A 17,720-nucleotide genomic window follows, 5' to 3' on the forward strand; every position below is an offset into this window, starting at 1 on the left:
GTCTCCCCCGTGCCTCCCGCCGGCTCCGCCCCCGAGCGCAGTCTCCCCTCCCCTTCCCCTCCGCGTGCCGCCAGCTCCGCCCCCAAGCAGTGGTCCGGCCTCCCCCCTCCCCCCTCCCCCGTGCATCCCGCCGGCTCCGCCCCCGCGCGCAGTGGTCCCCCTCTCTCCACCCCCTCCTACTCCCCCCATCCCGCCGGCTCCGCCCCCTCGCGCAGCGGTCCCCCCTCCCCATCCCCCTCCTCCCTCCCCATCCCCTCCCCACTCCCCCCATCCCGCCAGCTCCGCCCCCTCGCGCAGTGGTCTCCCTCTCTCCACCCCCTCCTACTCCCCCCCACTTCCCCCATCCCGCCGGCTCCGCCCCCTCGCGCAGCGGTCCCCCCTCCCCATCCCCCTTCTCCCTCCCCATCCCCTCCCCACTCCCCCCATCCCGCCAGCTCCGCCCCTGCGCGCAGCGGTCCCCCCTCCCCATCCCCCTCCTCCCTCCTCCATCCCCTCCCCACTCTCCCCCATCCCGCCGGCTCCACCCCCTCGCGCAGTGGTCTCCCTCTCTCCACCCCCTCCTACTCCCCCCCACTCCCCCCATCCCGCCGGCTCCACCCCCTCGCGCATCGGTCCCCCCTCCCCATCCCTCTCCTCCCTCCCCCATCCCCTCCCCACTCCCCCCATCCCGCCGGCTCCGCCCCCGCGCGCAGCGGTCCCTCCCCCCCCCCCCCCCGCCCGGGGCCCTTGGCACCGCCCTCCCTGCCTCCCTCCCTCCCTCCCTCCCGCCGCGCTCTCCTCCCGGGGCCCCGCGCGGCGCGCACCCGCTGTCCCTGGGCGGCGAGGCGGGAGGCGGGCGGCGGCGGCTGCGGACCCGGGCGGCCCGCGGACCGGGCGCGCAGACAAAGAGGCGGCGGCGCGGAGGCCCGGAGGGCGCGGGCGATGGCGGCGCGGGGCGGCCGGGCGCTGCTGGCGCTGTGCGGGGCGCTGGCCGCCTGCGGGTGGCTGCTGGGCGCCGGAGCCCTGGAGCCCGGGGCGCCCGCGGCGGGCGTGCGGCGGCGGCGGCGGCTGCAGCAGGAGGACGGCATCTCGTTCGAGTACCACCGCTACCCCGAGCTGCGGGAGGCGCTGGTGGCCGTGTGGCTGCAGTGCACGGCCGTCGCCCGGATCTACACGGTGGGGCGCAGCGTCGAGGGCCGGGAGCTGCTGGTCATCGAGCTGTCCGACCGCCCCGGGGTCCACGAGCCTGGTGAGGGCGCGGCGCCCGCGTGCTGGGGCCGCTGAGGGCGGGCGGGGAGGCCGGGGCTGCGGGCGGGAGAAGGGCGCGCGGGGCGGAAGGTGCCCGGGCGGGGGTGGGGGTGGAGATGCGCGGGGCGGAAGGTGCGGGGTGGGGGGTGGAGATGCGCGGGGCGGGGGGGGATGGAGATGCGCGGGGCGGAAGGTGCGGGGTGGGGGGTGGAGATGCGCGGGGCGGAAGGTGCGGGGTGGGGGGTGGAGATGCGCGGGGCGGAAGGTGCGGGGTGGGGGGGTGGAGATGCGCGGGGCGGAAGGTGCGGGGTGGGGGGTGGAGATGCGCGGGGCGGAAGGTGCGGGGGGGGTGGGGGTGGAGATGCGCGGGGCGGAAGGTGCGGGGTGGGGGGTGGAGATGCGCGGGGCGGAAGGTGCGGGGGGGTGGGGGTGGAGATGCGCGGGGCGGAAGGTGCGGGGTGGGGGGGTGGAGATGCGCGGGGCGGAAGGTGCGGGGTGGGGGGGTGGAGATGCGCGGGGCGGAAGGTGCGGGGGGGCGGGTGGAGATGCGCGGGGCGGAAGGTGCGGGGGGATGGAGATGCGCGGGGCGGGGGGGGGGGATGGAGATGCGCGGGGCGGAAGGTGCGGGGTGGGGGGTGGAGATGCGCGGGGCGGGGGGGATGGAGATGCGCGGGGCGGAGGGGGGGTGGAGATGCGCGGGGCGGAAGGTGCGGGGTGGGGTGGAGATGCGCGGGGCGGAAGGTGCGGGGGGATGGAGATGCGTGGGGCGGGGGGGGGGGATGGAGATGCGCGGGGCGGAAGGTGCGGGGGGTGGGATGGAGATGCGCGGGAACGTGACCTAGAGCGCTGCGGGGCGCCGGGTCTCACCTCTGCGGGGGAGCGCTGGCGGCAGAGGCTGGGGGGGGGGGGGCGTCGGGGCGCCGAGCAGAACCCGGCGGGCACCTTCACTTGGTCCTGCCAGAGACCCGAGGGTCCTCAGGGAGGCGGCCGGCCTTCCTCGCAGACCCGGCTAGAAGGACCAGGTGCAGCCATCAGGGACTCGAAGGAAACGGGGACCGGGGCTTGGAGGCCGCGCGCTGGGGCCGCAGCCCCGCAGCCCCGCAGCGCCGCAGCGCGGTTCCTTCTGTCCGTGCTACTGTGCGGGCTCTGGGGCTCCCCCCCACCATGTGCACAAGGGGCGGGAGCCGGGAGGACGCCCCAGCGCAGGATGTGCAGGTGCTGGGGCTGCCCCCCCCCCCCCATGTGCACGAGGGGCGGGAGCCGGGAGGACGCCCCAGCCCAGGATGTGCAGGTGCTGGGGCTGCCCCCCCCCCATGTGCACAAGGGGCCGGAGCCCGGAGGACCCAGCCTGGGGGGTGCGGTCTGGGGCTGCCCCCCCCCGGGTGTGCACGGGCCGCTGCCCGGGTTCCCGTCCCGGAACCCCTCGCGGCCTAAGGAGAAAGGAGTGTCCCTTGCGCTCAGCTTCAGCCAGTGCAGGTGCGCCGTCCGTCCGTGACCAGGTTCTCACTGCGGCTGGTAACCACGCAGCCATCTCATGCAGCTTCCTTCTGAGGATGTCAAGGCACATTTTATTTACCTTAGATGTGATTCATTTAGTATTAATAAAAGGATGTAAACATGTTTTTGGGGCTTTTTTCTATGGATCTGCTCTTTGGAAATGATGGGACTCTTGAAATGATATGAGGCCTGGTCTTTACCTGAATAGTAACGGTGCTGTTAAAATACTCTGGGCTAATAAAAATAGCAGAGGATGCCTGATGGTTTTTTTTTTTTTTTTGTTTAATGACACAGAAAGCTAAAAAATAGGCTAACAATTCTCAGTGTAGGGCCAGAATAGTTTTATAATGCTATTTTAGGAATCAGACTGAGAAAATATTAAAGTAAGTGATTAACAGAGACATTGTCATCTTCAAACGCAGAGTGTATGGGTTGATCAATAATAATTCTTCAAACAGGAAACATTTCTTACCTTCAACTAATGGGAGGGAAAAGGTATATATAAGCTTGCTGTCAAAATCCTAAAATGAGATCCTAGAAAACATTTCATGTATTGAGGTCCAGCAGGACTCAGCATGTAGATTTAGAAAGTTTAAAGATTAATTTCATACCGTTCTCTGAAGAAGAAAAATTAGAAATATGATGACTCGTTTTCAATTATTTCAAATAACCAAAGCCAAGAGATCCTGGGCATTTCAAATAACTAAAGCGACGACATCCTAGGCATAGATAAAGCTAATCTAAATATTTGTGATTCTCCTATTGCCTACTTACTTAGAACCTTTTGTGTTATTTTACTACTAGAGATTGCTCCTCAGAATGTGTTACACTGTTTCTTCAAGATTATATGAAAACTAACCTTAACCATTGTGTTGTTTTGTTTCAAGTTAAATAAGACTCTAAAGTTCATATTACTGCTAAAATGCAATATGCTTTTGAAGATGAAAACAATAGGTCTTGGGCAGCCCCGGTGGCGCACGGGTTTAGTGCCGCCTGCAGCCCTGGGCGTGATCCTGGAGACCCTAGATCGAGTCGCGCCTCAGGCTCTCTGTATGATGCCTGCTTCTCCCTCTGCCTGTGTCTCTGCCTCTCTCTCTCTGTCTCTATGAATAAATAAATAAAATCTTAAAAAAAAAGAGAAAACAATAGGTCTTTTATTTCAGTGCCTGGAATGTATGGTCTTTCAAGATTTGCAGACTTCTTTTTTGGATTGCAAACTGTATGAGGGGGGACTGTGCCTCCAGCACCTAGCCTGAATGAGGCACACAGCAGGCATGCAATACACACTATGGAAAAAATGAAATCAGTCATTAGCTGAATATAAGAGTTTTAAAATAAAATGTATTCCTCATAAAGACACACCCCAGATTTAATTCATTTTACAAAAGTGAACTCAGATGTTTTACATTATGTGCTTTATAGTTCCTTGTTAAAAGAAGGGAACTTTAAGTTCATGGTTACTTAATAATGAAATACAAATGTCTATCCATTGTTTTTTATTTATTTTTTATTATTATTTTTAAGTAGTGTCCATACCCACTGTGGGGCTTAAACTCATAACCTCTAGATCAAGAGTTACATGCTCCACTGACAGAGCCAGCCAGACACTGTGCCCATTGTTTGTTTTTTTACATTTTATTTATTTATTTGTGAGAGAGAGAACAAATGAGAGCATGAGTGGAGGGGCAGAGAGAGAGGGAGAAGCAGACTCCTGAGGAGAGAGCCTGATGTGGGGCCTGATTCCCGGACCCTGGGATCATGACCTGAGCTGAAGGCAGATGCTTATCTGACCGAGCCAGCCAGGTGCCCCTATCCGTTGTATTTTTAGAGGTAGAAATAAACTATTGTGCACCAACACTAAAAAGCCACAAGGGTGATTTTCTCTCCATCACTTTATAAGAGGAGATAAGTAGGTTAGAAATTTTCAGTGAACTAGTGTTAACAAACACAATTCAACTGAGTAAATTTTAAGGATCTTATTGGCTCTGTTTACGGATTCATGAATGGGTCGGCATCCAATTGAGCAGATAAAAAGGAACTCCACGGAGCTGCACAAAATGAAAGATTTTAATAGGCAGAAGGGAGCGGGATCAAAGAAGTTACACTAGGCAAAAAAGATTCATTATTGTAAGTTTGCTTTCCTTTAGGGGACGGCAGAGTTCTCTGAGGCAGGATCCCTAGCTAGCGCTCATCAGGTGATTCCTGATTGACTGGTTTAAGATTCCATTTCTGGGACTACGATTAACCTACGTCTTGGTTTGGTGATGTGGGGCTTAGCATAAGTGACTCCACTTTGGGCCCATCGTCTTATTTCTAACCCTAGTAAGCAGAGAGGTCTGATTAGTATATAAGTTTGATACTACTCTACGAATGAATTTTTTAGGATGTTGGAGAGTATTCACCATTCTTAAATGGTCCTTCTAGGGTAAAGTGTTTTAAGGAATGTAAGAGGCACATGCACACTTATTCTGAGATAGAAATGGATGCATACAGTGTGTTTTTGAGCACCGCACACTTAGGTGGGCAAGTTCAGTGGGCTGTGCAATGATTCGCAAGCCCGTCCTTGCCCTCTGGGGAATTAAGAAATGGGAGTTGAGCAGTATGGAGGCTGCAAGAACAGTGTGGGAGGACTGGAGAAAGGACACTGGGGACATTAGATTATTGATGACTGGATGACAAGAAGGCAGGAAATGTGCAATTCCTAGAATTTACCAGTTCCAGTGTAGCTCGTACAGATGTATGTTTTAGCAGAGGCCACTGCATCTAAGGGCAACGTCTTAACCATTTTCACCCTGTACGTATCTTTGTTTTGTTTGTCTGTTTGAAATACTATTTCTGAGCAAGCTAGTAGGAAATAATATTTGGCTTAACAAATTCATTTATTTGATGAAAACTTTGATCAACTTGCCCGTATTCATTTTATCTTCCAGTAAGAGAGAAGTGTCAAGTTCGTTAGTTTTCCTAATCAAAAATTCTTTTTCTGGGGCTCCTGGGTGGCTCAGTGGTTGAGCGCCTGCCTTCGGCTCAGGGCGTGACCCTGGGGTCCTGGGATCGAGTTCTGCATCGAGCTGTCTGCATGGAGTCTGCTTCTTCTCCCTCTGCCTGTGTCTCTGCCTTTCTCTGTGTCTCTCATGAATAAATATATAGAATCTTAAAAGAAAACTCTTTTTCTGAACTTTAAGAAAATGTAGCTAATGTCTAGGGATTTGGTTATTGTAATAGAAGAGCTCTCTCCAAACCAAACATCTCTACATAAAGCTTCCCCTGTGGTAGAACTGGGAAATGAGAGGTTTACTCGGTTAAATTAGCAGGTTATGGATCAAAGGTATCCATTCATACCACCCGCTCTCTTCCTGAACAGAAAGAAGTGCTCGTCACACTTGCTTGGTACTAGGTTGTGGCCTGAGCTGGAACTTATCTTCTGAAAATCATTCATCCTGTCAGACATTCTACATTTGAATTCCTCAAAAGGGAAAGCAAATTCCATTTTGAATTGGTCAGCAAGGGCTATCCATACCTATTCTATCGTGGCGCCATTGGAATCAACTTGATTCTTGACTAGTTGGATGTGGGGTCTCAGTTATTACTCTGTACCACGTGAAGCCTGTAAAACTGTGTTGGAAGAGTGTTGTGGGCACCCGCCACTCTCCACCAGAAGAACTGCAAGTGGTCTTGGAACCTGTCTCCTCTCCTCACACTTCAGGGGTCTGGACTCCAGATGCAGAAGTAGGACGAGGGCTGGGCTAAGACGAGTCTTTGTCAAACTGGGCTGTGGGCTGATTCTGGATGCTTGAATGTTTCCTTAGATATGATACTTGCCAGGCTTCATCATGTTCCTCATTTTTCTATCTGTTTGCTTATATCTTACGCTTTTAAACTATTCCTGTGCATAGGAACTCATGTTCTCAAACCCAAACATATGCTTTCCTAGGTGTGCATATCCATCATTACAGAAAATGATACAGGTTTCATGAAAGAAACCTATATTAATTTGTGTCTAAACAATGGAATCTGTTTTCCCAGACCACTCCTTCCAGAATTAAACAGGAGATAAGATTAGTCTATTTGAAATGTGAATTCTTTTACATGCAGTTTAACATTGCTCTTGGGAAGTAAATTTGATTTATAGCTAAAATGCTATCTTAGAAACATTCTTTAGAGCATAGTTTTTTTTTTTTGCTTTCAAAGGAATGATTATTTTGGACCTATTCCTTCCAAAATCTGTTAAAACTTAAAGTGTATGAATGCCAGTATGTATTTGCCAAATATTGTGATGGAACATTTAATGTTGGCAAAATTTCTATACAAATAAAAAAAGTGAGGGTTTTGATCATTTTGTATGACCTTTTTCATACCAGATTAGTATGTATTAGTGGGAAATCCTTATAACTGAGTAACACCTTATGGTTGGTGAACAGAGATGTTAGATTCTGGAGAAGGATCTAGACGTGTACCACATATGGTCACGAGTTATTTTTAGACCTGAGTGAGTCATTGCAGCTCTTGCCAGAAATTGTGTATTTGATTGACTTGTGATTGGCTTATGGAAGAGAGGCAATGGGACTGACCTCTAACATTATATCCTTTGCTCAAAGTACCAGCTTTCTCTGGAAACCGATTTGAGAGATGGCAAAGGAATCATTTGCAGCATCTCCTTTATTGGCATAGCATGGGGGTGGAATCCTCACCTTTCCAGTGACTTCCTTTGGGAAAGATATTTTTGACAAATACAAGAATAGCCCCTATTGGGATGACATATAACCCCGGACTTTCCTAAAGTATATTCAATGGAACATTAGTTCAACTTGGCTTGAGAAATATTCGATAAACAAAAATAAATAGGTTTGTATATTGCACACCTAATCAGAGCCCTTAAATAAGCTAACCTGTATTTTATTTTTTTATTACTATTTTTTTTTTTTGCTAACCTGTATTTTAAATCTCCAAGTTAGATATATATTCTACAGTATTTTTCAAACTTTTTTTCCCCATGGAACTGATTTTGGAACTAGTATTTCATTAGTTTGAGAAACAGAGCATTACCACATTATCATTCATTAACATATTAGTCAGGGTTAATTTGGCAATTCTGTAGCAGAGGGACACACACGAGGAGAGCATATCCCTGCCCCCCACCCCAAACCCTCAAACAACTAGCTTTAGAGATTTGTGTAAAATCTTAAGATATGCTCATTGGATTGAGAACGTGGTCCTGAGGCCATCAGGCAGGGGACAGATAATTTTGACAGGAAAGGTTAAAGTAGCAAGTGCATTCCAGTTCCTTTATTGATAAGTGGCTTTAGGCTTTTAGCTTCTGTTCACCTGCTTTTCTTACCGGTGAAATAGGAAGACAGAGAGACAGCCCCTTGCAGGGCTGCCTTGAGGCCAGAGCAGCATGGCTCGCAGAAAATAATTTCATCGAGCTGTTGACATCGAGTCATAGAGAAGACGGGCGAGTTTGTTGGAATTTTTCTGCCCTTGCAGTACACCTGGCCAGTGTACTCCACGGGCTGTGCGCCCTGGGCCCGCCCATCCTGGTGGCCCCCAAGCCCCAGGGGCCCCCCTCACTGTTCCTGCCTCACCGATGGTTGCTTTCCATCCATTCTTAAAGTGGGAGGCAGTCCCGCTTCTCCTCAGTTTGACCTCTTACTTCAGTCGGAACAGTGGGTGCCCTTCGGTGTTGAGGGTGTCTTCCTTTCCGGTCCCTTCTCCTCCAAGGAGCTAAATAAGCCCAGGGCAATCCCCAAATTGACTTTGGCAGACTAACTTACTTTTCCAAAAACTTCATGCTCAGGCCCTGACTTTCTTTTTTTACAGACTGGCGCTAAGTGAGAGCTTTGTAGAACCTCCTTCCTCTCCCTCATTTTCTTACTCCCATTTTTGTTTGTTTGTTTGTTTGTTTGTTTTCCAGAATTCTTTGCAGAGCTGATGCAGAAAGGTTTATACTACCTGCATCCACGGCGGGGGGCTTTTGTTTCTGTTTTTAACTAATTACTCTCAGGCAAATTACTTAACTGCTCTTTCAGTCTTAAACTCACCACTAAGAACTGACAATAACCCGATGATTCAGTAAAGTAGTAAGCATAAAGCCCTCAGTGCAACAGGTGTTGACAATTACTATGGCCTCTTTTTTTTTTTTTTAAGATTTTGTTTATTTATGAGAGACACACACACACACACACAGAGAGAGAGAGAGAGAGAGAGAGGCAGAGACACAGGCAGAGGGAGAAGCAGGCTCCCTGCAGGGAGCCTGATGTGGGACTCTATGTGGGACTCCATGTGGGACTCCAGGATCACGCCCTGGGCTGAAGGCAGCGCTAAACCGCTGAGCCACCTGGGCTGCCCATACTATGGCCTCTATGATGGTCTTTCTCAAAGCCCCACAGGCTGTGAGCTTCCTTTGGTCAGGGATTGTCTTTATCCCAAAGTTTAGTGCTCCGGATAGGACCTAGTGGCCACTCAGCGGATGTTTGTGGTGTGAATGGAGTTTCTCAAACAGACCAAAAATGTGCATGACGACCCAAGGCTGTATTGAAGCCCAGTGCTGATTTTATGCCTATTGGCACACCGGAAGGGTGATAACAAGAAAGGATAGAGTTGGTATTTCTTATATGTATACTTTCGTTTTGTTGTGATGTGTCCAGTTTGGCACGATGCAGGGCAATCCACCGACTGCACATTTCAGGGACGGCTTGTTGTGTTCGTTGCCGTTAACTGGATTCTTCCTCTTGAGACATTTTAGAAAATTGGGTGGCTTTTTAAACATTAAGTAAAAGTTCTTTTTTTTTTAAAAAAAAGATTTTATATATTTTTGAGAAAGAGAGAGTGTGTGGGAGCATGAGTAGGGGAAGGGCAGAGGGAGAAGGGGGCTCCCCGCTGTGCAGGGAGCCGGACCCTGGGCTCCATCCCAGGCCCCCCCAGACCATGACCTGAGCCCAAGGCAGATGCTTAACCAAATTTGCCACCCAAGCACCCCTTGATAAAAGCTCTAAAGATAACCAGTAAAAATGTACTTAGTAAAAATTTTGACCTTTAAAAAAACCTACATGAGCCCTTTGTGTTGTGTACTAAGAACTGTGAGCTCTTTTGCACGTAGAAGACGTGCATCCCAGGTTTCAATTCCCCCTCCCTCATGAAATGGCATTCAAGTCACGCCTCTGAAAATGCCACAGAGGAGGAGGTTTATCTGAAAGCCAGCTGATGGGTCAAATCAACTCAAAATTGAAATATGTTTAAATTTACTCTTTCCTTCCCTTCTTGTTTATTACTGGAATTGCTGCCAGTCCGTTCCCCTGAACGTTTCAATTTCTTTCAAAATGCAGGATACGGTGTTTTGTGGACAATCCAGCAGCCAGCTCTTTCTGATAACATGTGGCTGAAGAGCAGATCTTGTCTGTATTACCAGTGCCTTTTATTATTTTCAAATGATTACCTACATCTTTAAATGTCTTCAAATCGTAATCCTTGAAGGTTAAGGTGGCTTTTGTGAGGGTGTTAGCTGATTCTTAAACAGGAAATAAATGAATTACTATAGTAAGCTCAGCAACCACTTTCCACTGCCAGTAAATATTTTGTGTTTTTTAATAGAAATCTGTTTACTACAGAGTCACTGCTGAGCATCATAGTTCTCTCAAATAATGACAACAATTATACCTCTTGTTGTTAAGACATTTGCTTTCAAATGAAGACGGATTATTTAAAAACCGGAGGCAGATCACTCATTTTAAAAAAATGAGACTAAATATAACCTTTAACTTAAATCCAGGTTCCCAAAAGAATCCCATGCTGTGGTTATGTGTGTTCAGGGAGTTGGGAGAAACAACCACCATCTCATGTATTTGCCCATGTAGGCGACTGCTCGGATGCTCCCATCCCAGAGTGGTGCTGTCTGATTGGACCTACCCAGTTTCTCTTACTACATTAAATTATTAAAACCCAGGAAATCGCTTTACTATGCAGCTGCTATCCACTGCCATTGTCCATCTCCTTCCACCCCCCGCCCCCAAGAAATATTGTTTCTAGAGCTCAGTTAAACAACTTGCACAAATCATAAGCTTGACCATGGGCTTGGGGTAGGAATGGCTTGATAGAAATGTTGGGCTGTTACCTCCCTGGCCAAAATTCTGAATACCTTTTCCCTTTCCTTTCTCTTAGTCAAGAAATAGTCTTAAAAATGGCCTTTTCTCATAACCATTAGGAAAAAATTGCTAGGTAACATTCCAAGGTAAAGGCATCTTTTCAAGATGAAAAGAAAATGCAGGCTTTTGTCAGCGTAGCTGATATTTTTAATACAATTCAGAGAATATGGACTGTGAATACCCAGTATGTATATACTATTTTATTTTTATTTTCCAGTCACCCTTCCAGGCAGTGCCTTTGCATATCTTAAAATGAGTTATTTAGTTTCATGGCTTGAATTCACTTTTTAAAAGAAGATTTTAATTATTTATTTGAAAGAGAGAGAGACACACACACACACACACACACACGAAGAGACATGCGCTTGCACACACACACACACACACACACACACACACACACACTGTGTGGAGGGGCAGACGGAGGGGAAAAGAAAGAAGCAGATTCCCTGCAGCTCTCCCGGGGGCTCGATCCCATGATCCTGAGATCTTGACCTGAGCCCAGATCAAAAGCTGGACACGTAACGGGCTGACCCACGCATGTGGCCCTTGGGTTCACTCTTTCCCATGTGTTGAGCTTAATTTACATGCCATACAACCAGCGGTCGTGTTACTCTGTTCTGTAAAATGTGCGCTGCATAGAAATGCAAGGGGCGCAGAGCATCCTGTGCTGTTCCTCAGGCAGCAAGCATAGAAACGGGAGGGGGGGGGGGGGTGTTGGCTGGAAATGTCAGGCATTTGCAAAATAAAATGGCTTCTGTCCTCTTTTGTGTTTCAGGTGCAGTGTGGGACATATATTTTAAAGTACAAACAGTCTTATTGAAATAGTTTCATTTCTCTTAAACTGTGACAGATACTTTTTTTTTTTTTTGAAGTTTACTAGAAGAAACCAGTCTCATTCATTGTGGGAACTCAGGAAATGTTAAGCCAGCTTCTTCTCATAATCAGCTTTATGGGAATTAAGTTAATGGACTTTTGGGAAACTGCACTAACTCTGCACGGTCAACGGGACCTTTATAGTGCTCACATGAAAAGAAATCTGCTTATTAGATGTATTTTTCTCAAGGGTCAGTTTTAGTCTTTGGAAAATGCTAAAGCAATACAAAATATATTCTCAGATGAATATTATATGGATATATAGTGAATGGTACCATATAGACAAATAGGCTAAAATACTATATGGATACATAGGTTTTGTCTAGATGATGGCATGATAATCATGAGTGGAGCAATCGTTTTAAATTATTTTGAATTTCCCATCGGTTTATTTATATTTGCAGATTTCAGTTGCATCTGTAAAATAGCCTTCATTTTCCTTGTTTTTACTCCTACCCATAGCTATTTTCAGAAAATAAAGAATCTTCTCTTGTGTAAGTGGCCTACTAAAGAACAAGCCTTGGGGAGGTTCGCTGGCTCCGTCAGCAGAGCTTGCAACGGTTGAGTTTGGGCCTCATGTGTGGGGGGAGAGATAACTTAACCATGAAATCTTAAACAGTCTTTTCTCATAAGCTCTCTTCTTTCAGGAAGTTTTCCTGAGTTATTGCTGCTTTCTCTATATCTGGTCAGATACTCCACCAGGGTTTTAAATAGTTGGCCAAAGTTGCCTTTACGTTTATGAGGAGTCTAGCGAGGTGTGGAGAACCTCACCAGTAAATGGGGTCCCTCATTTTCTCCTCTTCCGCCTTTGGCTTTTCCTTTCTTTGGATACATCTGAGTAACAGTTGAGAGGCTTTTGTCTGTTAACTTTGGGTTGTAAACACATGCGGACGTGTCCAGGCTCATGTACTGCCGAGCACTTATTCCACAGCTCTGTATCTCTTTGTAAACACCCTCCAACTTGGTCCTACCTGACCCGGTTTTCCAACCTGCCACAGGTGGGTATTGAAGAATATTTATCTTTATGGGAACTTAAAGATGCAGAAAGAATCTGCCTATTGTTGGGAAAAAAGGCCCTTAAAAGGAAAATTTAAAAAAATAAATTTTTTTTTAAGCTCTCATCACAAGGGACCTTAATTAATCCCCTGTATAATGCACATAAATTGCTGTTATTTGTGGATGAGGAAAGATTCACTTAGTGAATACATTAAGAATAGTTACACTGTAAAAAGGACAGGAAACCTGAGGAGTTTATTTTTTAAGATGAAGACCCTCAGGAGTCACATGCTCTACTGACTGAGCCAGCCAGGCACTCCTCAAGGGGGTTATTTTATTTATTTTTAAAAAGGATTTTATTTATCTGTTTGACAGAGAGAGAGAGAGAGAGAGAGAGAGAGAGAGTATAAGCAGAGGGAGAGGGAGGCAGAGGGAGAAGCAGACTCCCCGCTGAGCAGGGAGCCCAACACGGGACTCGATCCCAGGACCCTGGGATCATGATCTGGGCTGAAGGCAGATGCCTAGCTGACTAGGCCACCCGGGCGCCCCATATCCTCCCCTTTTTAAAAGAAAGGCTTCCTAACCTGCCTGTTGTCTTGTGGAACCAGGCTGGCGACTGCACATTTCAGTGGGGACTGTCTGGTGTGTGTTGCGCCTGTAGAAGGTTCTCAGTGCAGTCTTGAGGATGACGAGCACTTCAGAGTGGACAACACACATTAGGCACAGTTGCACACCCTTTGCCAGACTATCGACTGTGGCCGTGGAGGAGGCACATCCTGTCTCCACCACAGGTAGAGGTCACGGCAGCGCAGAGTCGTGCCCCCCCCCCCCCCCCCCCCCGTGATCTTGGGGCATCTCTGGCAGGTTTCCTGCTGTATCTGGGGTGCCTGGCATCTGCATCTGACCACAAGCTGGGTCTGATGTTAACGCGCCGCGGCAGCCTCGTTGTCTCTTGTTCTGGTCCTTTCTATACAGAGCCTTGACTTTGTGTTGCCTCTTGATCTGCTTCTTGGTAAGATGCTGGTCTGTGTTGTGTTGAGTTGAAGCCACATCACTCTGGCTGCTTTTCCTGTATCAGAACCAAAGTTCTGAGTGCCAAGGGCCCTTAGTCATCAGAAGGATGATCCTGAAGTCGTGACCGAAAAATCAAAGAGAGCCATGAGCCATCATCAACGGGCAGTTGAATGCTATTTTGGTATTTGTAAGAGTTGTGTGGTTCTGTCAACGAGGGTGGTACTGAAAAGGAGGAAACTGTCTTTGAAACAGGATGGAAATTACTAAATTATTGTAAGAGCCAAGGAAATACAAAACCAAATTAGTGGTATGATCATCTGGGCGGGAATTAACAGCTCCAATTTATCTTGGAAATTAGGTGAAGATAGGTCATATAGCTAAGGGTAAGCTGTGGGTAAGTCTTCCTTGCTCTCTTCTCTAAGTTTTGCAGTTCATGAAATAGAAATGGTTACAGTGGGTCAACGTGGCAGTCGAGAGGGTGAGAAAAACTGCCCCAAGTACCTGCAGCTTTGGCTGTCCCATTTGACCAGAACTTCAGAGCACTGAGGTGGTAACCCCCAACACTGCCCACATTTCTTTGAGAAGGAACCTCAAAACTGTGTGGCTTGACATAGCTGCTTCCCTTTGGAGTAAGAATCTTAAACCTTAAGGAGCTTTAGAAATAATTTATATATCAATGGGATATTAAGTACTATTAAAACTTAAAATGTTTAATAGAATCCGGTAGATTCCGATGTCTAAAAGATTAACCTTGTAATTCCAGTAGGAAAATGTGTCAATTATGACTGTTAAGCTGAAATTTTAACCAGGTTGTAAACTGTATTAGAACATTAATAGAACCTAAGAATCACCATGCATGGGGGAGGGAGTAGGAGAAATAGGTGAACTGTTTTGTTTTGATAAAATTAAAAGAAAGAATGACCATGTACACTTAATGTATTAGACTTGCCATATCATTTAGGAAGTTAGGATTGTGTGTCAGCAGTCAAACAAGGAGCTTAAAAGAGAAATTGAATATATTAAATTTATTTTTATGGTTTGAAATTTTCAAGACAAGTTTACTGAAGTGACCAAATTTCCCTTTACGGTAAGATTATAGAAGCTGCTGGACTTGTAAATGCATCAATATGATTTGTAAACTGAACTTCAATACTTATGAAATAACTAAGATTTTGCACTTATGCTTCATAACTCGAATAAGTTGAATGTCGACGTTTAAAAAACAAATTGATTTCTAGATCTTTTCTATTCACCCAAGGCTCTCTCTAAGTCATCGAAAAGCTTGAATTTAACCGTAGTTCCAGCATACGGTGGCTCAGAGCTCAGTGTAGGGAGCCTTTCCCCTCGGAAAAGCTTCCAAATTCAGAAGCTGCAGGAGATTTTGGAGGTGCTGAACATTTGCAAAATAATCTGGTAAAATGCTTCCTCGTATGGTCGATGCATGGGAAGGATTCTATGAGTGCTCCTCAAATTGACTTTCTCCAAATCTCCCCAATATGCTTAACTGGTGTTTGGCTGATTTCCGTCTTCCACCATCCACTGTAGTGTCTGGGATGAAAAGAGTTTCATCATGTTTGTATACGTGTGAGTGCTACACGATCCTTCTGTACCTCTCAAATCCATGTCAACATCTAATTTTCTCTCCACTGGTCCCTGTGGATGGAACTGGAGAACCTTCACTAAAAGAGTGTAGCAGCTGCAGGCCCGTGTCTGCATTGGTGGTCTGTTTATTGAGGACAACTCTAAGCCTTGCACTAGCAATAAAAACCATGAACTATATGTCAATTATTTTTACTATTTCTGAGACCTTTTTCTTATTATTTTTAGACTTCTGGGTATGCTTTATTGTTGAGTCAGATTGATGGGTAGGTGGGAGTTGGGGGTACTTATTCTAATAAACATTTTTTCTTCTCTTTTGACTCTACTTCAGTTGACACAAACTGTATCTTAAAAAATTACATATAACTTTCAGGAGCATGAAGCATTTTTTTTTTCCTGAGTAGTTTTAAAACTCTTATCATTGGTGCTGTTGTTATTTTAACATTGAAGCTGAGCCATTGATTGCTGTAATTCAGTGACCTGGGTGTGCTGGGAGAGGGAATGAATGAGAGTGTGTTTCTTAAATGAATGTACAGAACGGTGAGGCTGGCTGGTATTTCCCCCAGAACTCATAGAGTAAGTAGAGTTAATGTATTTATGGACTCCATAAAGAGAGTAGCATAAGCAAAGCATTTATACCTCTGCCAACATTGCCGTGAGGCCAAGAAGGCTCGCAGTTATAAACCATACCACATTTTCCATGATCTCAGTTCCCAGACCGTGGTAACAAGAACACTTTATTATCAAAAAGGCCCTACTAATGACTTGCAGGTATAAATCACCCTAATTGGACAACCAAAGACATTCATTCACTAGGCATTCAGAAATGCCAGATACAAGTGCTTTTAAACCACTTCCCGATTGGAAGTCAGACTCCGGGTAGTAGAGGTCAGTAAATGAAGTGCCTCTTTTGTTACTGTTGTATTTTATCACATTTTAAAATCTCTGTTGTAGCTATTTAACAATAATAACCAAGTACTTGCTCTGTGACTGAGATTCTTGCAGAAGGGAGCAATGCACAGCAGTGTTTTACCAAGTACTTAACGTGAAGGTATCGACTCAAATTCTACGAGGAGTTGAGAGAGGCAATCCAGAAGGGCTTTCAGAAGGAGGGGGACTTGAGCAGGTCTTACAGTGAATCGAATCTGGAAAGTAGGAGAGAGGAATTCATTCTGTGCCAGTATTAGATGAGTCCTGTGTCTTTTCCTCCACTGCCCCTGTGAGTGGTGATGGGTAAGTATTCAGTAACTGCTGTGACAGTTAATTGCATTCCATTGACGTGAAATTTCCACTTTGTTAGAATATAATGTTTAGGGTGTTGTCCCTTGAGGTCGATTTCCCTCCTCAGGAGGATAAAACTAGTTGGGATGGAGATTATGTTAACATTCGGTATAATAACATAATGTGTGTGTATATAATACAGCCTACATATCATGTAACATGTATACATTTATATATATTATGTGTATATGTATAAATTAAGCATATAAAATGATGTAGTTAGATTAGATATCATACAATTATATTAAGCATATAATATATATTATATTGTAATAAGCAGCTGATTACCAGTATGTTTTCACCTCTATGTAGCTATTACTGGACACTCTTTAAAAGTTATGGAGTAAAAAGATGTTAAGTAATTTTGATTTAGTTTGACTAATCTCCCGTGGTTAGACATTGCTCAATTATATTTGACTATACATTTCAAAAACTGTCCTTAATAACAAAATGAAAACCAGCAACAGAAAAATGATGTAGTTTGATACTGAAAGAGAAGTCAGCCCATAGCTTTTCTCCATTCGTTGGCAGACATTCCAGAACTTTCATCCAGATGCATTTGTGTAGCATTTGAATAATGATCATGTAGTTTGTTGGATGCTTTTGGGAGAGAAATTCACTGTGCAGAAATATTTAGTATTTAATTTTTTCAAATTATAGGTTTTTGATTAGAGTAAAATTATTTTAAATTGCTCCTACTGTTAAACCCAATCTTTATTAGTGTTACATAGAATTGTGAAATGGAATCATATAATTTTTTCCTTCGATCTGGAAGGAACACTCTCATTTTATAGATGATTGCATTGGGCTCCCTGTGTAGCCTAGGAGGCCTAGAACCCATTTCCTGATAGACAGTTGAACCTTCTTTCTAGAGTATTTCCCATCGCAATGTATAAAGAAAGGGGAAGCAGCATAACTATTCCTTATGTGGCTGTTGAGGGTCATGAGCTAACTGCATGGGTTGCCGTCCAGAAAGGAGTTTACGGGAACATAATTTTTCAGAGTTTTCAATTCCTTAGAACAGAATTTCCTGCCCTATGTGCTGTAAATGGGTATGGGTGCGCCTGGGTGGATGGACAGGGCCTGGGGTGG

At 46.4% G+C, this 17,720-nt stretch overlaps 1 protein-coding gene across 1 annotated transcript in view; it reads left to right on the top strand.

Annotated features, from left to right (window-relative positions):
* The first annotated feature begins 821 nt into the window (after window positions 1-821).
* CPE (carboxypeptidase E) overlaps window positions 822-17,720 on the top strand; it is a 102,025-nt gene continuing 85,126 nt past the window's right edge. Inside the window, exon 1 of the mRNA XM_072724997.1 lies at window positions 822-1,228. Within this exon, the coding sequence (XP_072581098.1) occupies window positions 922-1,228 (307 nt within the window). The 5' untranslated portion in view covers window positions 822-921. The remainder of the gene's footprint in view (window positions 1,229-17,720) is intronic.

Source organism: Vulpes vulpes, chromosome 10, assembly GCF_048418805.1.
Source record: "Vulpes vulpes isolate BD-2025 chromosome 10, VulVul3, whole genome shotgun sequence".
Lineage (NCBI taxonomy): Eukaryota > Metazoa > Chordata > Mammalia > Carnivora > Canidae > Vulpes > Vulpes vulpes.